Raw genomic sequence first — 22324 nt, 5'->3', positions numbered from 1 at the left:
TAAAACTTAGGTTCTCCTGACACATGAGTAATAGAAGGGTCACTTTTGTCAGAAGTCTTCTCTATCAAACTCCCTGAGCTCTCTAGTAGCAATGCCAAAGTTCAAGGAAGACAAGCTTAGGCTCTCAACATTCTCATAGATTACAGATGCTCCCCTCAAGTTACACAGCTTCCCTTAATAACTCATATGTATCTCACTCATGACTTCATTGAATATGTTTATGTTCACACAACTTCAATCTGAATTATTTCTCCAAATTTGCAACTCAATTTAAAGAATGCAATCAGAATTCTGTGGATCCAGAAATAAAGATTTGTAAGGAAAGAGAAAAATTTCATATTTTTACATGTTGAATACAGTCTTAAACATGTTTTTTAAATCGTATTCAGTTTATAAAGTTTTCTACATCTCCAAATAAAGAGTTCCCTGTTAAGGGGACTTGTATGCTAAGGTAACAGAAATTTGGTATAAAAACAAAACCAGGAATTTTTAGTTTAAATTTTATAAAAGAGCAGCCAGAGCCCAGTAATTATTCATTCCACATTTGATATAATTGCCAGTACTCAGAAACAGATTAAGATTGGCACTGCATTTACCATGACTAAGATGGTAACAGTGCAAAATAAGGTTTGGTTGAGCTGCACTCAGCAATCTAGGTCACAGAGCATAAAAGACAAAAGCCATGTCCTCAAGACATTTTATATCAAAGGAAGAATACTTGTTTAAATGAGTTGCAACTCTCCTTTCCTCAAAGAACCCTTCTCTAAAAAGCTTGCATCATGATTGCATTAGTATAACTGCACTTTTTGTTATTTTCATAAGATATGGGAAGAACACAAGAATAAAATAACAATAGAACTGGAAAGAACAGTCACGTTAGACATTAAAATTTCATTTTAAAATCTCTCACCCACTTGAAAGTATTGTTCTAAGGCAGTTGAAAATAAATGCTCTTATATTTTATTTTAAATTAATTTTAATTGATCTCTGTTTTGTGGTTCTCAAAGAGCCACTCCACCTCCATTTGCTTTCTACCTGACAATAAATGACTAGTAACATGAAATGGCTTAGCTGTCTTTTAAAACAGTTTCATGAGATGGAAAGATTTAAAAATACAAGTATCACAAGTGGGGGCTTTGCTCCTTCTAGGCAGGTATCACTATAGGTACAAATATGATGCTAATAAGGTTTCTATCATATGAGAAAGACCACGGCAACTTTTCGATTCCAGTGTACAATGCCAGGAAGACAAAAGCCACTGCTGGGCAAAGAAAGGGACAGAGGTTGCCTGGAAGTTCTCCACCATGACTGAGTACTTACGGGGCAGTGAGGTAACCCTCCAAAAAGCCGGCTGCAAACATGGTGATCTCATTGCTCAGGGACTGAGAACCGTACCCCGCTCTGATCTCCAGGATGCCCCAGCCTGTGGTGTTCACGGAGTTATTGTAAAAGCCATAGGCATCCCCATTCCTGTCTAGGACATTTTTGATTTGTATTTTCTTCTCAGTAGGTACCCAGTACACAGTTGCATGGTAGACATCTGGAAGAAAAAAAGGAATAATGATAGGATGTCATTGAACTCAGTTGCTGATGCATTTCTTTTTTCTACGTAACCAACAATTCCAGCACATTTGCTTTTTTATTTGGCTTTTTTTTTTTTTTTATTGGCTGCATTGGGTCTTTGTTGCTGTGCATGGGCTTTCTCTAGTAGTGGTGCATGGACTTCTCAGTGCAGTGGCTTCTCTTGTTGCGGAGCACAGGCTGTAGGCATGCAAACTTCAGTAGTTGTGGCACACGGGCTCAATAGGTGTGGCTCACAGGCTCTAGAGCACAGGCTCAGTAGTTGTGGCACACCGGCTTAGTTGCTCGGTGACACGTGGGATCTCCCCAGACTAGGGCTCAAACCCATGTCCCCTGCGTTGGCAGCTGGATTCTTAACCACTGCACCACCAGGGAGGCCTCCCAGCACATTTACTCTTAAAGAGTTCTGTTCTATTGTAATAGAGTTGGGAAATCTGCCACACTATAGTTTGTCCTTGTTACAAGTGGGGAAAAACCAGAGCCTTGATCAAGGGGGGGATGAGCCTAGACCACAAAGAACCAGGTCAAAGGTAGGGGCATCGCTGGAACATCAAAGAGGTGGGTCTAGTGTTTCATCCTTAGAGATGGGGTTCTGGGCAAGGCAGGAGCTGGAGCTCTCACCCAGCTTGTCATTCAGCCACAAATAGGGTTCCTGTCCCTGGTCTGCAACCCTTCCATCCCCCTCAGTAGTCAGGCCAAAGCATCCATATTCTCTCCTTTCTATCCTATCTCTCCTGCTTAATTCTATTTGTTTTCTTATCAAAAGTATTTTATTTACAAAAAATTCAGTTATATTGTATATCCTATACCGGAAATACATTGAATAATTGCTAAAGTAAATATAGGCAATTAATTCAGTTGTTTATAAGAATGAGAAAATTTGACATTTGAATGTTATCAGAGCTTAACTTAGAACATAAATAGCTAAAAAGGCAAACAAGTTTTAGTCTCATTTAATGGCATGGTCTGTTTCTCACAAGTTCTCCAAGAGTCTAAGATTGAGAACAGTGTAAAAGTTTAAATGACAGTAAACTGTAGAATGTTATGGACCTTTTTTGTACTCTGAAGGCAGAATGTGCAGTTTTTTCTTAGGCAGGATGGATGAAATATAGGTGTCTTCATGAAAAGGAAACAGAAAGGCAGGAAACACAGGAAGTGTGTGAACACTTCTCCACATTTCTGATTCATCACAATACTTTTTATGCTACTCTTCATGTGCTCAATTGTGTTTTTAACACAGGTCTATACAGCACCAACTACAGGGCAAGATGGGTCATGTCAAAAGTCAAACCGGATAACTGAGACCCCAGAGTAGCTAAATTAACAAGGCTGAGGGTACCTGGTCCATTAATTTTTTTATGTGCCAATTCTTGATACAACTATTAAACCTTGATATCATGTCTATTTATTCAACACATTTATGTAGGCCAAGAACAGAAGAGATGAAGCAATTATCTGTATAATTCAGGAAAAATCTTCCCTAGGAAGTTAAAGAGGACACGTGAAGCTTGATTCTGTCAGTTTTGAATCTACATGCTTTGTCCTTATTATAATTTATCCCACTCACCTGTATAAACCTCATACTAACATGTAAAGTGGACTGACAAGCTGGAAAAAAAGAAGGTAGGTAAAGTATGTCCAACATAGACAGGATCCATTGACTACAGGTCACAGAACAAAGTGATGAACTGCATGCATTTGTCCAAATTATACAGATAATTTTTCCCACTTTCCTTTTTACTTAGGCTGGGAAAACACTGTGAGAATCTCCAAAGAGAATCTTTGATACCCAGATTATGTCCACTGCTGGATACCTAGTGTTTTCTTTTGAGAACTAGCATTCCCTTTTTTTTCCAATCTTATGAAAAAAATTGCACTTTTCTACCCCTTTGGCCTTGATTTTCAATGACTTCTTTTTTGTACACGTAAGTATGAATTTCTGCTCCTGAAGTGTGACAGGGATATTGGCCTTTTCTAAAGGAAATGAAAAAAAGTTAAAATATTGAAAGTTTAAATACTTTTTCACAGAAATAAACTATTCAATTTTAAAGGTGGTAAGAGAGAGAAACACTTCATTCTTTCTATCATGAACAACATCAGTCAACCGAACTTCACATTTTGGGTAGAAATTTTTTAGGTTTAAGTTTTTTCATAACCTATTTTATTTTTTTTTAAAGAGGAAGAACAGGCGTGTTCTGGCAGAGACAGAAAATATAAAATGTGCATAATTTGTTTTCAAATTGGCATACAAAATTTTAAGACAATTATATACAATTTTATAAAAATATGGCACTGCTAACGGCCTGTAAAAGTTCCTTTGGCATTTCATTTGGTAGAGTTAAACAGAAAAAACCTTTCTCAAAAAAAAAAATTAGCTATCAACACAGTCCATAATTTAGGTTGTATATGTTGAAAGAACTTTTCCTTGAGTTTTCAAAATCCTTTTCTTCCATGATAACCCACATAAAGCAGCACTAGTGAGGTAGATAGGGCAAAACACTGTTAGGCAGATGTAAAGTAAGGAAAAAGTACATAGAAGAGAATTCTTCCCATTTTCATAGAAATATCAGGTTAAATCTAAGTTCTTCTTTATGTATCATTTTACTTTGGCAGAATTAAAATAAACCCATACAAATGTCTTTGTTCAAGTCCCAGCGGCAGTGATATCTCTCCTTTGGTGACATTATCTGATGCCACAATACCCCGGACAGTCCCTAGAGGAACAGAGGTTTTGTGTGTGTCTGCATCTGTAACTGCAAACACCCCACATAAGATCATACATCAAGCACCATGTCATACTGTTGTCCCTTCTTCCGCCTGCCACATTTTTTGATGAGAACCACATACAGTGTCAAAAAAATGACCCAATAGCATGCATAGAGCAATGTTCCAACAATTAAAACTGTCTGTTTGGATTTTGAGAATGTCTTTTTAGATTCCTTACAAACAGTGAAAATCATACCACCCAGGAGGATTATAAACCAAACTGACACTGGAATGAGGCCTATGAAATTAACAACAATGATTTTCCTTCCAGATGTGCCCCACCCAGCTTTGTTTATTGTTGCAATTGCAAACATCTTGGCGGGAAGTAAACTTGACACGTATAACACTGAGTAGAGGGACATGAAGACCATGACGATATTTCCTCGAAGGCAGCTGGCAAAAGATGATTTTAGCAGACCCACTACCTGGACAGTTAACAAGAAGAGGAGGATGTTCCAAATTTTACCTCTGTAGAAGAGCTGTATTACTGTGGCAATGAGAAAGAAAGGGAAGAACCCGGTGATGACTGCCTCATAGGTCATCCACAAGTGATGTTTATGAAACCACATCGCATTGTACAGCCACTCTTGGAAGTAGGACTTGCTCCAGCGGGTTTGCTGATTTAACCATCTGAGATATCCATTAGGTGTTTCAGTAAGGCACTTGGATCGAGCTGTGTATTTTGTTGCATAGCCCAGACTCAGCACTCGGTTGGTTAGATGCCTGTCATCTCCAAAACTACAATGGCTGCCCATAAATTCTTGATTGTACCAGTCTTCCACAAATTGATGCAGTAAGGAGTTTCTGTACATTCCCAGAGGTCCACTAATGCACTGAACACATCCAAAATAAGACTGACAGGCCCTTTCTATGTTAAAAGCCATCCAGTATCTCACACTGCTGAGGAGGGAGATCCAGGAATCATACTTGTTTAAAATCTGGACATCTCCCCCGACACCTCCAACCATGGGATCTTCTTCTAAAACTTTTACCATCTCCACAGATGAGGCAGGGTCTAGCATGGTATCTGAATCACGACCTGTACGTAATCCACACTCCGTCCCAGTGCTTTGAAAGCCGTGTACATGACTTCTCTTTTTCCACCCCATTTTTGCATGATGCAGATACTCTTGTTGGACAAGACCAACTGGATGACATGTTGTGAGCTTTCTTTATGTGACTCCTCTGTCTCACCAGGACCCTTCACGTGGAAGTTGTTCTTCCAGGTATAAGTGGCTGATTTGTCCCTGCCCATGACTTCCCTGAAGATGTCCATCATGTAAAGGTCATCTTCTGAGTTTCCATCTATGACCATGACAACTTTAATTCCAGGGTAGGTTAGCCTTTTCACAGATTGCAAACATTTTCGTAAGTAGTCTGGATCTTCTTGATACGCAGCAATGCAAAGAGCAACAGTTTTGTTCAACTTAATGGGGATCTCTAGAGATTTTTCATTTTTTGGTGCTCCAAAAAGGCAAACAGGCTTTGGATGAGGAGGTGTGATGCTAAAATGGCACCATACAGTCCAAAAGAGAAACAGTAATTATCTGTTCGGATAAATTGGTAGCCAACAATATAAGCAGCTGTGATTCCAATGAGGAGAGAAACTCCAAAAAGTGTGGTTCCAATTATTCTCAAGACACATAGGAACCTCACAATGCATTGCGTTCAGCTCTTGGTCATAAAGTTGTCCTCAGTCTGTCTATGTGGTCTCGGAGGGTTGGTGGTGGGTAGTTTCCAAAATTGAGGTAATAGGAGATCAGATGAATTTGAGACTGGCCAAAAAAAAATTAAAAATTTAAAAACGTTTAAAAAGGATGGGGGAGCCTTAAGTGTTTAGGTCTCCCCCACTTCAAAAAATCACTAGTATTTTTTAAATATTTCCATTGCATTTCAACCTTCTAACTCTTAAAATGTTATCTGTGCTTTGAAAATTAATTTTATTTTATTTTATGCTCTAGTTTCCCTTCCCTAATATTGGAAAGTCTCTTCTCTTTTTTGTATCAAAAAAAAAAAAAAGGCCTGGTGAAAACTCAGCAGAACCCAGGAAGCATAGACTTGGGAGAAACTCTGTCTGGGGCTAGTTCAAATCCCTGCTTCAATGGGCTGCTGGAAGCCAGGATTGGGTAATTCTTCCCAGATGTCTTGACTTCTACTTCCTCATGGTTGTTGCCTTTCTGCCTCCTTCAATTTAAGGGGGTCTCCTGCTTAATTCTTCACAAATGACATTAGATTTCTATTTTGCAGAAAAGATGGAAACTTCCACCTGTGAATTCCTCAAGTTCTTGATAATTTTGTGAGTTGATCCTCACAACTCCTGTGTCCATCTCTCCCTTCTTGGTCTCCTCAATCCCTCTACCCATGCTCTGCATATCACCACTTTCCTTAGGTGGACCGCTCACTTTCATTAGGAACTTGGTTCCACCCTATATTTTCTTGCTTCTGTACCCTAAAGCTCCCTCTCTGCGCTGGCACATTCCCCTTTAGGATATTAACATGCTCCGTTGTCTCACAGCTCAAAGCAAACTGACCACAGCAGCCCTCTCTGGATCACAAGTGGAATCCTTGAATCTTAATGTCACATGAACTTCGGAAAGCATTTCACCCTGGTGACAACTTATTCGTAAAGCTCTTTCTTCCCATGGCCTCTGGAACAACAATCTCTCCTGAATCACCTCCTCCTTTGCTTGCTATTTCCTATTTCTCCCATGGGTTCCTCTTTATCTTTACACCCAACAGCACAATGGATAATACCTTCTGGATGATTCCATCAGGACTAGAAATTAAAAATATTCAAAACAAAATCCATATTCTCTCCCAATCCATCCTCCATCCTCTGCTTTTTAGCTCTGTGATCTTTCAGCCTGAAACCCAAGTCCATCCAGGTCGCCTCTCTCCTGCATAACTCACGTTTAATCAAAACCTCCTAAATATCTCTCCCACTAGTAAGTGCCTCTTTAGCTCTACATTTCTATGCTAGTTTTGGTATCACAACTAGTCTGAGCTATGAAGAGGCTTTTTTTCCAGGTCTCTCTGACCTTTAATCCGTTCTTCATACTTTGCCAGAGAGACCTTTCTAAAATGCAAAACTGATTTGTTTACTTCATAACCCGAAATCTTCAATGGCTTCTACTTCCTAGAATTAAAATTCTTCAACTTACCCTCTTGGCCTTCATGACCTGGTTTCTGCTTACTATCTAGTCTCATCTACCACTCCATGCACTTTGTGATCTCAAAACCATTACACACACAGGTCTCCAACCTGCCGTAAGCTGGTCCAACACCTCTGACTTTGCACATGCTGTTTCCTATGCCTGAGATTTTCTCCCTTGTTAACTACCTAGCAATCTCAAAATTGCTATTTAAGACAGGAAGCAGCACCCCCTTTGTAGGGACTGACTTGCTCTACAAGCTCAATGTACCTTGAATGTAGGTCTTCTTCTGGTCTTATCACATTGTAATGTAATTTACATGTCTGCCCCTGCTCCTAGCCTATGAACTCGAGGCCAGAGACTGTTTCCTCAGCACTTGATATAGTGTCTGGCCCACAACAGGTACTCAGTAAACATCTATGAAAGGAAAGAAGACTCAGAAGAGTAAAAGAAGAAATGAAAGAAAGAAATAGTATATAGTGCATTTATTCCTCTGCCTGAGAAACCTGCTCCCTAAATTGCGCAGCTGCTCAGGTTAAAGACAAACAATATATTCAGGTCATCAGAGAGGTGGGAGGAGGCCAGAATGATTCCGATTCTAGGCTGCGACTCAGTGGAGGGATGTTGTATCATCACTGAGAGAGGGAGGAGATGGGAAACAGGTCTGGGAGGGAATATGAGTTTAGTTTTGGACATAAACTAAGTTTTTAGTGGTTAAGATACTGGAAAGCTCAGATTAAATACTTATATATGGTTATCTGTTTTCAACATTCAAAATTGACTCATTATTTTATTTTTTGATGCAGAGATTGTCTAGGAAATGAACACTAAAATTAGAATCTTAATACTAGATCATTGTGGCACCTTGGCCCAAGAGGGTGACAGGCTGGGACTTGATCAAGCTATGCTAATCAACTCATGCTGATTATGACCCTTAAAGAATGATCTTGAGCAGGAAAGTCAATTTATTCTGAATTCAGTCATGACCATAATGGTAGGCTTTCTTTAAAAATGGTAAAGTGACATGGATAAACATAGGCAGATGCAGAATACTTCGTCAATAGGCTCCTAGTGATGAATGAGAGTCTAATTGTTACTAAGTCAGTTGACCACAGTTGGACAATTGTGGGCAACATTCATAGAAAAGTCCTTTCTTCTCCTCCCAAATATAATAAATATGTTTTCCAAACTGATTTTGGACCACGAATGCTACAGCCTCAGCCCCTCTCCAGCTTTTCTTATGCATTCTTGTCCACCCACACCTCTGGTGAGCTTTGTAGGGAAATGAGAAAGGGTGGCTGTTTCACAGCTACTGGTACTATCTACTCTCCTGACCATAAATAACAAGCTTCTGCAAATCCGTGCTTTTTTGATACTCATGCACCCCCATTGCATGGAAAAAAAAACCTTTACCCAGTCCTCAAGAGAATTCAATGAGAAAAATTCATTGCTAATACACTGGCCAATTTAGCAAGTGCTTTGAGAATTAAGCCAAAATCTGAGTCTGTCGTGCTACCCCTAATTGATGTCCTCTGTTCCTCAGTGTTTTCTCCATGTATCAACTCTTCCTGGTTTCCCAGTCCCATGCTTTTTTCTGATTTTCTTAAATCCTTAAATAGTTTAAGCTTTATGCTTTCCTGTTAAAAAAAAAAATCCCTATGCTGTGAGGCAAATGGTGTGGAAAGCATAATAGCAAAAAGGTAGGAAACTATCACCTAATTCTAATCTCAACCTTGTTGTATATAAGCTCTGTGAAGGCAGGGGCCACTTCTGCTTATGACCCTATATCCTGGGCGTGCTATAGCTGGCATAATAATGTTTCTATGATGAATCTAGTTTAATTGTGTGTGTTCCTGACCCAAAAGTGAAATTTATGTGAACTTTCACAGACGTTAGTCTAAAATAACTTAAGTCATTATGTCTTCAAGTCACATAAAGAGCCCAGAGGACATTCAGATGCCCAAGGGTCAAGTGCCATGTGTTGATATTTTCTCTAGAGTCATGAAAATGAAAATGAGATTTAAACATTTTTTTAACAGCAACATCCTTAGAATCAATGCACTTGATAAATATTTATTGAATGAATGGGAATATTACTTTCTAAAAACAGAGTATTTTTCTTCTGTAAATAAAGATGAAAGAAGCCCCATCATTTTCCTATTTCGCTCTAAAAACCCAAACACCTGAACTGAATTTCTTTTATTTACCTGTGTATTCTAATATTTTCTGACTTGTTTTTAGTTGAAAAAAATTTCCTAACCCTGTCATAGAATTTGTAAAATAATCATAAGTAACCTAAATCACTCTTTCCCATATTTGGAACTTAAGTTTGCTAGCACCTCATTTATAAAAGAGGAAGTGGTTTTCAATCCTGAGCAATACAATTTTGCCTGATCTGGTCAGTCAATTAGAGAAAAAAAGAAACATGAGGAAGCAGAGGCAGAATGTTAGAGATAATATATAAAAACAATAAAATTGCAGCTTAACCTATTCAGATTGGTGTTAGCTAATAGTTCACTGATTGTGATCCTTGAACTGCTTTTCTTTTTTATTCAGCGAACAAGGTCACTCAGCATCCCTCTGTGTACCTTGGCTTTGCACATTTCTTTCTTTGAAAGGGCTTTCAGTAAATGGATACCTGGTTCTTAGATTTGCTCTGTCTCTTCATCAGAGTCACTAAGAAAATAACTGATTCATGAATAATCGTTCTCCAGGCAACAAAATTATAAATAGGTATTTTAGCTCTCACTCTCTCCAGAAATCAGAGCCTGGGATTCTTGATGAAAGGAGAATTATTTGGGGAAGTGCTCCTAGAGAACAGGAGTAGGGGGCTAAGAAAGTGAAACAGGGAGGGAGGGAAAACAGGAGGGTGCATTTCAAGATGGTCCAAGGAGGTGTGCAGAATAAACCTCTGAAGACCCCATTCCAGGGATGGAAGAGCAAGCATATATCCACCTGCTCCCATCCTGCATGGGTCAAAAGTTGCTGTATTAAGTGTTAAATCCCTCACTCCCAGGTTTCCACGTGCTCCAGCAGTACACAGTTATGATTTCAGAGAAGCTCTAGAGTAGGAAGCAGGGGCCTCCTGCAGTCTGGCTGAGGTGAGGTGCCTCAGCTTACCTGCGTGAAGCTAGAATAAAAGGAAGGTGAGAGGATGTGAAGTGGGATGAATAATGTGCCTGATACACAAGGTAAGTTGAAAGGGATCCGTTTAAAAAAAAAAAAGAACTTCAAGGAAACAAAATACTAATATATAAAAATGCTAGAGATTTGCTTGGCTCTGGAATGATCTCTTTCCTTCATCTCCTAGAAATGTACCTAGTCTTCATTGCTGGCTTAAATCAGAGTTCTTGCCAAAAGTCTGATCAACAGAAAGTCAACTTTGCCCCATTCTGATTCAGTGCTCAGCATACTGCTCATCTAGATCACTCTTTAGTTATATGCATTTGTGTGTATTTTGTCGAATAAATTTGAATACAACCTTCTTAAGAATGAGAGGTGGCCTCTTATATCTCATTGTATTGACTCCCTTGGGCCTAACATAATGCTTTATTATATGGCCACGCAAATCCCCAACATTCACACTGGCTGGAAGGTCACCATTGGAGACAGATTCATGTCACATCTACAGTATATTAATTCTTGATTTCTAATTGCAAATTAGAATTTTGATATCTTAGATCTGTTTTGAATAAATCAACACTACCTTATGTTGGAATTGTAGCTGTGTGTGCAAGGCTGAAGGACACGTTTCAGAGCAAGCCTGTCTCTCTCAATCAAGAGACTTTCACAATTTTTCCCAAGATGATTATAACATATCTATTGTCTATACAGACACAGAGTTTCAAATTTTAGACTCAAGTTTCCTCAGAATTTCACTACCTCTATTAGTTTCATTTTTTAACCATCTTAAGTAAATTCCTGTTTCGCAGTAGTACAAAAAACCCACATAATAACATTATTAATGTATTTTCTAGCCACATCTTAAAGCTAAATTATCAAAAGATTGTGAAATATAAGTTGTAGGAGCAACTGGAATCCTCTCTATTAAAAAAAAAAGGTGAAACAAATGCATTAAAAAAACTCTTAAAATGTTAAACAAAATTAATCCCTTAAGATTCATTCCATTATTGTTGCTACTACCTTTTTTGCTATTCAGTAGTTAATGCTTCGTAATTTGGAGTCCAACAAAACATAACAGGTAACAAAAGTAAAAATAATGTCTAAATAAGTGTGAAAACTAAAGTTTCTGTTTTGTATGTCAGAACCAAGACCCAAGATGAAGTTCACATGATAAACAGTTCATATGTTACAGAAAGTAAATCACCATGAAATAATTATTTAAAATGTTCTACCTCAACTTCAAGACTGAAGGAGGATCTTTTAAATTTTCTTCTGCAGAAAGTTTTTGATCGCTGCTATCAGATTCAGGACCAGGAAACAAGATTTAATAATAAAGATTCCTAAGTACTTTTCCCAGAAATACTTCTGGAACTTATCTATTCAAAAAAAGTTTTTTTGTTGTTAAGGTCTAATGAATAAACATGATAATATGCTTGTATCTGCCCTGTCAAAGTCTATAATAAATGTTCAGTCAAAATATTTGTATATTAGTCTTTATGAGAGAACCTCCCTAAATTTTCTCAAAATATCCCAAACTCCACGTGTCCCAAACTAAAGTCACCCACTTCCTAGTCCTCAAATAAGTGCCTTTTCCTTTAGTTCTCACCTTAATGTAGGCAAGAAACATCCACCCACTTTGATCTGGAAGTCGTGCCTCCTGACCATTTACCAAGTCTTCAGGCTTTTATCTATTTCCTTTCCTTCCCTATGTATCACTTTAGTTGAGGCTCTTCCTATTTCTGGAACTTATCTTATATACATTCATATAAACAAACTAGTATAGAGCCTGGATTGGTTCAGGATGGTGGAGTAGAAGGACGTGTGCTCACCCCTTCTTGTGAGAGCACTGGAATCACAACTAACTGCTGAACAACCATTGACAGTAAGATGCTGGAACCAACCAAAAAAGATGTCCCACATGCAGAGACAAAGGAGAAGCCACAATGAGATGGTAGGAGGGGTGCAATCACAATGAAATCAAATCCCATAACTACTGGGTGGGCAACTCACAAACTGGAGAATAGTCATACCACAGTTCTTCCACTGGAGTGAAGGTTCTGAGCCCCCTGTCAGGCTTCCCAACCTGGGGGTCCAGCAACAGGAGGAGGAATATCCAGAGAATCTGACTTTGAAGGCCAACAGAATTTGATGGCAGGACTTCCACAGGACTGAGGAAATATAGACTCCACTCTTGGAGGGCACACACAAAGTCTTGTGTACACAAGGACCCAGGGAAAGGAGCAGTGACCCCATACCAGACTGACCCATACCTACCTGCTAATGTTGGCAGATCTCCTGTGGAGGGGGGTGGGTGGCAGCTGTGGCTCACCACAGGGACAAGGACACTGGCAGCAGCAGTTCTTGGAAGTACTCATTGGCATGAGCCCTCCCGGAGGCTGCCATTAGCCACAGCAAACAGTCTGTAGGCTCCACTGTTGGGTTGCCTCAGGCCAAACAACCGAGAGGGAGGGAACAGAGCATCTGTCAGCAGACAAGTGGATTAAAGTTTTACCTGAGCACTGCCCTGCCCATAAGAGCAAGACCCAGCTCTACCCACCATCAGTCCCTCCCATCAGGAAGCTTGCACAAGCCTATTAGATAGCCTCATCCACCAGAGGGTGGACAGCAGAAGCAAGAACTACAATCCTGCAGCCTGAAGAATGAATACCACAATCACAGAAAGTTAGACAAAATGAAAAGACAAAGGATTATGTCTCAGATGAAGGAATAAGATAAAATCCCTGGGGGTGGGGGTGGGGAAGGGGAGGCAGGGAAACTAAAATAAAACTAAATGCAGATAGACAACCTTCCAGAAAAAAAAATCAGAGTAATAATATTGAAGATGATCCAGGATCTCAGACAAAGAATGCAGGCAAGGATCGAGAACATGAAAAAAATGTTTAACAGAGACCTAGAAGGACTAAAGAACAAACAAACAGAGATGAACAATACAATAACTGAAATGAAAAATACACTAGAAGGAATCAATAGCAGAATAAATGAGGCAGAAGAATGGATAAGTGACCTGGAAGACAGAATGGTGGAAATCACTACTACAAAACAGAATAAAAGAAAAAAAAGAATGAAAAGAAACAAAGACAGCCTAAAAGACCTCTGGGACAGCATTAAATGCACCAATGTTCATATAGGGGCCTCAGAAGGAGAAGAGAGAAAGGACCCGAGAAAATATTTGAAGAGATGATAGCTGAAAACTTCCCTAACATGGGAAAGGAAAGAGTCAACCAAGTCCAGGAAGCACAGAGAGTCCCAGGCAGGATAAACCCAAGGAGGAGCACACCAAGATGCACAGTAATCAAACTGACAAAAATTAAAGACAAAGAAAAAACATTAAAAGCAACAAGGGAAAAACAACAAATAACATACAAGGGAACTCCCATAAGGTTATCAGCTGGTTTCTCAGCAGAAACTCTGCAAGCCACAAGGGAGTGGCATGATATATTTAAAGTGATGAAGGGGAAGAACCCACAACCAAGAATACTCTACCCAGCAAGGCTGTCATTCACATTTGAAGAAGAAATCAAAAGCTTTACAGACAAGCAACAGCTAAGAGAATTCAGCACCACCACACCAGCTTTGCAACAAATGCTAAAAGAACTCCTCTAGGTGGGAAAGAGACCAGCAACTTAAAACAACCTTGTACATATATAGACTGCTGTATCAGAACCCCATGGGAATGGCAAAGTCAAAAACTACAATAGATAAGCACACACAAAAAGGAAAAGCAACCCAAACACAACACTAAAGATGGTCATCAAACCACAAGAGAAGAGAACAAAAGAGGAAGAGAAGAAAAAAGACCTACAAAAACAAACCCAAAGCAATTAAGAAAATGGCAATAGGAACACACATATGGATAACTACCTTAAGTGTAAATGGATTAAATTCTCCAACCAAAAGACACAGACTGGCTGAATGGATATAAAAACAAGACCCATATATATGCTGTCTGTAAGAGAGCCCCCTCAGACCTAGGGACACATACAGACTGAAAGTGAGGGGATGGAAGAAGGTATTCCATGCAAATGGAAATCAAAAGAAAGCTGGAGTAGCAATACTCATATCAGACAAAATAGACTTAAAAAAATAAAGACTGTTATAAGAGACAAAGAAGAGCACTACATAATAATCAAAGGATCAATCCAAGAAAATATAACAGTTGTAAATATTTATGCACCCAAAATAGGAGCACCTCAATATATAAGGAAAATAAAGGGAAAAACCAACAGTAGCACAATAATAGTGGGGGACTTTAACACCCCACTTTCATCAATGGACAGATCATCCAGGCAGAAAATTAATAAGGAAACACAGGCCTTAAGTAACACATTAGACCAGATGCACTTAATTGATATTTATAGAGCATTCCATCCAACAGCAGTAGAATACACATTCTTCTCAAGTGCACATGGAACATTCTCCAGGACTGGCCACATGCTGGGCCACAAAGTGAGCCTCAGTAAATTTAAGAAAACTGAAATCATATCAAGCATGTTTTCTAACCACACCGCTATGACATTAGAAATAAACTATAAGAAAAAAACTATAAAAACACAAACACATGGAAGCTAAACAATATGCTACTAAACAACAAATGGATCACTGAAGAAAGCAGAGAAAACCAAAAAATACCTATAAAGACAAATAAAATGAAAGCACAATGATCCAAAACCTATGGGATGTGGCAAAAGCAGTTCCAAGAGGGAAGTTTACAGCAATACAATCTTATCTCAGGAAACAAGAAAAATCTCAAATAAACAACCTAACCTTACACCTAAAGCAACTAGCGAAAGAACAAATAAAACCCAAAGTTAGTAGAAGGAAAGAAATCACAAAGATCAGAGCAGAAATAAATGCGATAGAGACAAGGAAAGATCAATGAAACTAAAAGTTGGTTCTCTGAAAAAAACAAAATTGATAAACCTTTAGTCAGACTCATTAAGAAAAAAAGGAGAGGACTCAAATCAATAACATTAGAAATGAAAATGGAGAAGTTACAGCCAACAAAGGATAAAAAACACAGGATCACAGACTACTACAAGTGACTGTATGCCAATAAAATGGAGAACCTGGAAGAAACAGACAAATTCTTAGAAAGAGACAGTCTCCCCAGACTGAACCAGGAAGAAATACAAAATATGAACAGAGCAATCACAAGCACTGACATTGAAACTATGATTAAAAAACTCCCATCAAACAAAAGTCCAGCACCCAATGGTGTAAAGCTGAAAGCATTTCCTCTAAGATCAGGAACAAGACAAGGCTGTCCACTCTCACCACTTTTATTCAATATAGTTTTGGAAGTTCTAGCCATAGCAATCAGAGAAGAAAAAGAAATAAAAGGAATCCAAATTGGAAAAGAAGTTAAACTGTCACTGTTTGCAGAGGACATGATACTATCCATAGCAAATCCTAAAGACACTACCAGAAAACTACTAGAGCTCAACAATGAATTTAGTAAAGTTGCAGGTTACAAAATTAGTACACAGAAATCTGTTGCACTTCTATACACTAACAATGAAAGATCAGAAAGAGAAATTCAAGAAACAATCCATTTACCATCACATCAAAAAGAATAAAATACCTAGGAATAAACCTATCTAAGGAGGATAAAGACCTGTACTCTGAAAACTATAAGATGTTGATGAAAGAAACTGAAGACAACAGCAACTGAGGGAAAGATATACCATGTGCTTGGATTGGAAGAGTCAATATTGTCCATATGACTATTCTACATATTCAATCTACAGACTCAATGCAATCCAAGGCAATCTACAGATTCAGCACTTTCCCTATCAAATTACCAATGACATTTTTCACAGAACTAGGACAAAAAAAATCTTAAAGTTTGTATGGAGACACAGAAGACCCTGAGTAGCCAAAGCAATCTTGAGAAAGAAAAACAGAGCTGGAGGAATCAGGCTCCCTGACTTCAGACTGTACTACAAAGCTATAGTCATCAAAAGAGTATGGTATCAGCACAAAAACAGACATATAGATCAATGGAACAGAATAGAAAACTCATAAATAAACTCACACACCTATGGTCAATTAATCTACAACAAAAGAAGTAAGACTATACAATGGTGGAAAGACAGTCTCTTCAACAAATGGTTCTGGGAAAACTGGACAGCTGCATGTAAAAAAATGAAATTAGATCATTCCTTAGCACCATGCACAAAAATAAGCTCAAAATGGATTAAAGACCTAAATGTGAGACTGACACTATAAAACTCCTAGAGGAAAACGTAGACAGAATACTCTCTGACATAAATTGCAGCAATATCTTTTTTGATCCTTCTCCCAGAGAATGGGAATAAAAGAAAATAAACAAATGGGAACTAATTAAACTCAAAAGCTTTTGCACAGCAAAGGAAACCATAAATGCAATAAAAACACAATGCACAGATTGGGAGAAAATATTTGTAAATGATGTGACCAACAGGGATTAGTCTCTGAAATTTACAAACACCTCATGTGGCTTAATATCATCAAAACAAACAACCCAATCAAAAAATTGGCAGGAGACCTAAATAGACATTTCTGTAAAGATGACACACAAATGGCCAAGAGGCACATGAAAAGCTGCTCAACACCACTAATTATTAGAGAAATGCAAATCAAAACTACAATGAGATATAACCTCACACCAGTCAAAATGGTCATCATCAAAAAATCCACAAATAATAATGCTGGAGAGGGTGTGGAGAGGAGGGAACCTTCCTGCACTGTTGGTGGGAATGTAAATTCGTACAGCCACTATGGAAAACAGTATGGAAGTTTCTTTAAAAACTAAAAATAGAGCTACCATATGACCCTGCAATCCTACTCCTGGGCACATATCTGGAGAAAACATGATCTGAAAGGATACATGTACCCCAATGTTCACTTCAGCACTATTTACAATAGCCAGGACATGGCAGCAACCTAAATGTTGCTGGATAAAGATGCGGTACATATATACAATGGAATCTTACTCAGCCATTAAAAAGAATGAAATAATGCCATTTGCAGCAACATGGATGGACCTAAAGATTGTCATACTGAATGAAGTCACATAGAGAAAGAGAAATATTGTGACATCGCTTACATGTAGAATCTAAAAAGAAATGATACAAATAAACTTATTTACAAAACAAAAAGCTCACAGACTTAGAGAACGAACTTAAGGTTACCAGGGGGAAGGGTGGAGGGAAGGGATAGTGAGGGAGTTTGGGATTGACATGTACACACTGCTATATTTAAAACCGATAACCAACAAGGACCTACTATATTGCACAGGGCACTCTGCTAAATGTTACATGGCAGCCTGGATGGGAAGGGAGTTAGGGGGAGAGTAGACACATGTATATGTATGGCTGAATTGCTTTGCTGTGCCCCTGAAACTATCAGGACATTGTTAATCAGCTATACTCCAATATAAAATAAAAAGATACCACATTTAAAAAAGAAACTGGTATAGAAAGAGCACAAGAAAATGTTTGCATTTACACAGAGCACTGTTTTCTTTTGGGTCTAAAACACTAAGACAATGGGGATGAGCTGTAGGAAGATTTAGTGAGTCTCACAAAGACAGAAAAGTATTGGGAAATTCTAAAGCAGCCATGGTTAGTAAAACTGCAAGATGATTTCAGACAGTTATAACCCAGGAAAGTGTTTTCTGAAACAGCTGCTTAATGTGCTGGTATGGACCCCCAATGCCATGAAATGTTAGGCCATGATTAGGAAAAAATTCTGCTTTTGTAACAAGTTATTACTTCATAGAACATGAATTATCATCAGTAATGCTGTTGCCTTATCAAGAGATCCATGATGCTTTTCAGGGAAAAGCAACTCCAGTGGCTGGTCATAATGGCCACTCAATTATATAGCCCCTAGTATGTGCCAGCCACTATTCCTCACAACAAACTTATAGATATTATTAAAATACTCATTTTACAGATGAGGAAATTGAGCCATGGAGAGATTAGATAATTGACTGAAGGTCATGTGGTTAGTCAGTATTGGAGCCAGGATTCACATACAGGCAGCCTAGTTCCACGGCTTCTGTCTTGGAATTCCATACTACCTAATATTTGACTTTCAATAATGAAGACCTGCCACAGAAAGAGTGAACATATAGAGCAACTTCCTCAGGGAATCTTGAAATAAGGAAGCCCTCAGAGATAAAGGATGAATTGAGACTGGCCTCAACCATAGGTCTGCTACATCAGTTAAGGAGCCTGAACAACTCCCAGGACTGTAAACTCCTTGACAGCTGCATAAAGGGATTCGCCTATCTAGAGAGGCAACTTGTTAGTCTCAAGTGGCACTGGTGAGCCATAGAAGAGTGGAAAAGGAGTCAGTTACCAGCTATTTTGGGCACGCAGCGTCTGGTGAGGAGGCCCCATGGGCTGACTGAAGTGTTTAGTGCTAGTGAGAGGCAGATGAATCAGGCCCCCAGCCTGAGAATTCCTGATAGTTTTTTATCCCTTGTAGTTTGATTACAGTGAGAATGTGCCTGGAGCAGGACATACAAATAACCAGTCTGCTAAAGATGAACAACAATTAGTATTTTGGTGAATAGACATGTGTTTATCTGGACAAATCAGCTTCCTTGTATCTGATCAGCTCTGGAGAACTGTAAAGAATGAATTTTTGGAGTCTGGCCCTGAAAGTCCCAGGGCCAGATCTGGAACCAGTTTTACCAAGGCACATGTCACTTTACGAGTCTCTTAGCAACCAACCCGTCTCTTTTCCTAGTGACAACCTGATGACACTATACACATGACTTAGAAAAACCGGTAATTCCCTGGTGGTTCAGTGGTTAGAACTCTGCACTTCCACTGCTGAGGGCTCAGGTTCAATCCTTGGTTGGGGCCGCAAGCTGAGTGGCCAGGAAAAAAAAAAGAAAGAGAAAAAAAGAAAGGAAGAAAAGAAAAATTATACGAGACATCCTAAAAACACATGTGGGACTTTTCAGTCTGGAAAGATACAGGCAATGCAATTAAAACTCTGAAGTCTACAACAGTTTGAAATACATGGCTAGGATGAATTGGTAGTTGTTTTGCCAATTTCTAGAATAATGAAACTACAAAGTAATCTTCAAAAATTAAAGAAGTTGATTTTGGATAAAGAGGTGTATGTTAGTGGATATAAAACTCATTCCAGGGGGCTGAAAAGACTATCCCTGTAGTGTTTATCGGACACTCGCTAAATTCTGAGTACTGAGCTGGGCACTTCAGACAGAACGTGGAAAGCAAGGGGTAGCAAAGGCCTCATTTTCTGCCCAAAAGTTGTTGGCAGTCCAGCAGGAGGATAAGACAAACACCCCAAAAGCTTCACCAGAAAACAGGTTAATATGGGTGGAACGAAGGACACAGAGATTGCATCTTTTGAGACAGTCACCGTGGGCATCAGCAGTCATCCTTCAATGCCATGATAAGACGTCTTTCCAGATTGCTGGGCACAGTGCCATCAGGATAACTTGCAGCAGAAGTGCCCTCACTCTCTTCCTTGACTCCCTCCACCTGCCACGGCTTCACCTCTTATTTGGGGAACTCATTGTAAGAAGCTGTTTCTTGCCGGGTGATGTTTTCCTGAATAAACAGCACCCCATCTTCAGAAAAACAATGTCTCCACCTTACTCCTCAGGCTGCCCCCTTCCAGCTATATTTAAAACAATAATCCAAAAGAACAGAAAAGGGAGAAAAGATTCCGCCAGCACTCCAGACACAAAAGCCATTTCCATTTCCAGGGCACTCCCTAGCCTGTCCCTGGTGTGTCTTAATGAGCAGTCTCAATGGGCTAAGAGGCGGTACCGTCACCACCACTTCCAGAATGTGCAGGCAAATCACAAACCAGGAGCCTGGGAGTGATCACTTCTGAGCACAGAAACCCAGGCAGCTTCAAAGACTGGAAAGATTTAAGAATGATAAGTGGGCAAGTTGTGAAAGCAAAGGTCTTGAAATCTGGTGACTGCGCACACATGTTGATGGAAGGTGGTGGAACAAGAACCAGTAGGTGCTTTCAGGAAGGGGTAGCTCTCCTGAACCTCACCCTCATCTTGCACAAGGTCAGCACAGAAAAGGGATTAGGAAATAAGATGAAATGAACCTTCTCTTAATATCACTTTTGAAGTCTGAATTTCAGGGTTTTTTTTTTGTTTTTTTTTGTTTTTGGCTAATCTTGGTCTTACTCACTGGGAGTGAAAGTGACAAAACACAGACTTTTTTTTTTTTTTTTTTTTGAGGTAAAGGATACAGGTCAGTTTCGATACCTGTAGGGGATAAAATCTGTCTAAAACCTGTTTTACTAAGAGGGGAGCAGTCAAGTAAATGCCCTTTCGCATTTCAGTTCTGCTTTCATTTGCTGTGTATCCTTACGCAAATTACTGAAATCTCTCAGTCTCAAACTTTCTCATCTGTAGAATGGGGATAATAAGTCTATTTAGGATCCTAGTGAGCATTATATGAAAGAACACAAATCCTTTAGGAACACTACCTGGCATAAAGCAAGCTGACAATACCTGGTTGCACTTCTCATCATTTTAAACCAAAGTCATTTTCAATTAAGGGGGGGAAAGGTGGCAGCCCGAGATCATACCTCTCAATGATGCGAATAAATATATTTAGATGTACTTTGGCTGACGCTTTTAGGACCAGCCAAGTCTCAGCAAAGCCAAGAGTCGTGCAGAAGCGAACCGATCTGTCTGCCAAGAATTCTGGCCAGCACTTTTTAAGTTCGCAGAAGCACACCCCATGTCCTCGTCTGGGGCCATCCCCGAGCTCCAGCAGGGCTGGAGCAACCCGGCAGAAGCGCGTTCCTTGGCATCCACCCAGAAGCCAGACGGACACCCGCGGGAAGTAAACTTGACCGGACTCGGGAGCGCACGGAGCGGCGCGGGCGCAGTGGGGAGCGCTCGGGCGTCCAGGGCCCCTCCCGGCGCCCCCCGCCCTGGCGGCCCGCAGGGCATGCTGCTCACCTGCCAGGCTCGGCAGCACCGCGGCGGCCAGAAGCAGCAGCAGGAGCAGCGGGGCCGGCGGCGGGGTCAGGCCGAGGCTCCTGTCCTGGCTGCGGCGGGACATCGCCCGGCGGCGGCGATCTCCGCTCTGCTGGACCAGGCGGCTGTTGGAAGGGCGGCTCTGCGGTCGGCAACGGGGCGCAGCGATGCAGAGGCTGGGGAGTCCTTAACTTTTCTCTTTCATGAGCCCGGCCTGTTTGGGGCTTTTAGGGGCGAGGAAGCCTCACGTGGCCTTGAGGACAACCTTCGCCCTGCTGGGACCTAATCTGAGAAGGGCGGGTCCTTTCTGACCCTGTAGCGCCCCGGGGGCCAGGGCTGGGACAGTTCCCCTCCCGCGCACGTCTGGGACCTGCCGAGGCTACGTGCTTTCTACGCACTCGTGGGGCGGTTTGGCGGCCCAGGGCTGGGACAAATCAGTTCACTTGCACACCGCTAGCCTCCAGGGCCGGCCACTTGTCTGAAGCAGCGGGAAGGACGCGTCCTGGGCAGTGGAGAAATTCATACCCCTGCCTACACGCAACTCTGATTCTTCGCCATTCTGGAGAAGTCCTCAAAGGTCCTTGTAACTCCGGGATTAGTGACCCTCCGTCTCAGGCTGTTTAACCCAAATCCCTTTGCTGTGGCTCAAGACTTTGGATCGTTTGGTTTTCTCTAAATTGGCTGGAGCCACCACTGGAGAGTG

The 22324-nt window shown here is 40.3% G+C and overlaps 2 protein-coding genes across 3 annotated transcripts in view; both read right to left on the bottom strand.

The window, feature by feature from the left end:
* PLBD1 (phospholipase B domain containing 1) overlaps positions 1 to 21989 on the bottom strand; it is a 72154-nt gene extending 50165 nt beyond the window's left edge. Inside the window, exons 1-2 of one of the 2 annotated variants that reach the window (XM_057702209.1) lie at positions 21604 to 21989; positions 1321 to 1540 (exon numbers count right to left, since the gene is read on the bottom strand). In XM_057702209.1, the coding sequence (XP_057558192.1) occupies positions 1321 to 1540; positions 21604 to 21706 (323 nt within the window). In that variant the 5' untranslated portion in view covers positions 21707 to 21989. Of the gene's footprint in view, positions 1 to 1320; positions 1541 to 12896; positions 13105 to 21603 lie in introns of those variants that run through there. The other variant, XM_057702210.1, reaches the window with a different exon arrangement.
* Positions 3131 to 6313, bottom strand: LOC130833034 (hyaluronan synthase 2-like). The gene is given in 2 exon segments (XM_057702211.1): positions 3131 to 5383; positions 5386 to 6313. Coding segments are annotated over 2 exon segments (1305 nt in total). The 5' UTR covers positions 5663 to 6313; the 3' UTR covers positions 3131 to 4355.
* Positions 21990 to 22324: the final 335 nt, after the last annotated feature.

The sequence above is a fragment of the Hippopotamus amphibius genome, chromosome 12 (genome assembly GCF_030028045.1).
Source record: "Hippopotamus amphibius kiboko isolate mHipAmp2 chromosome 12, mHipAmp2.hap2, whole genome shotgun sequence".
Classification (NCBI taxonomy): Eukaryota; Metazoa; Chordata; class Mammalia; order Artiodactyla; family Hippopotamidae; genus Hippopotamus; species Hippopotamus amphibius.
The sequence above is the reverse complement of the archived record's forward strand: the minus strand, read 5'-3'. Positions and strand labels throughout refer to the sequence as shown.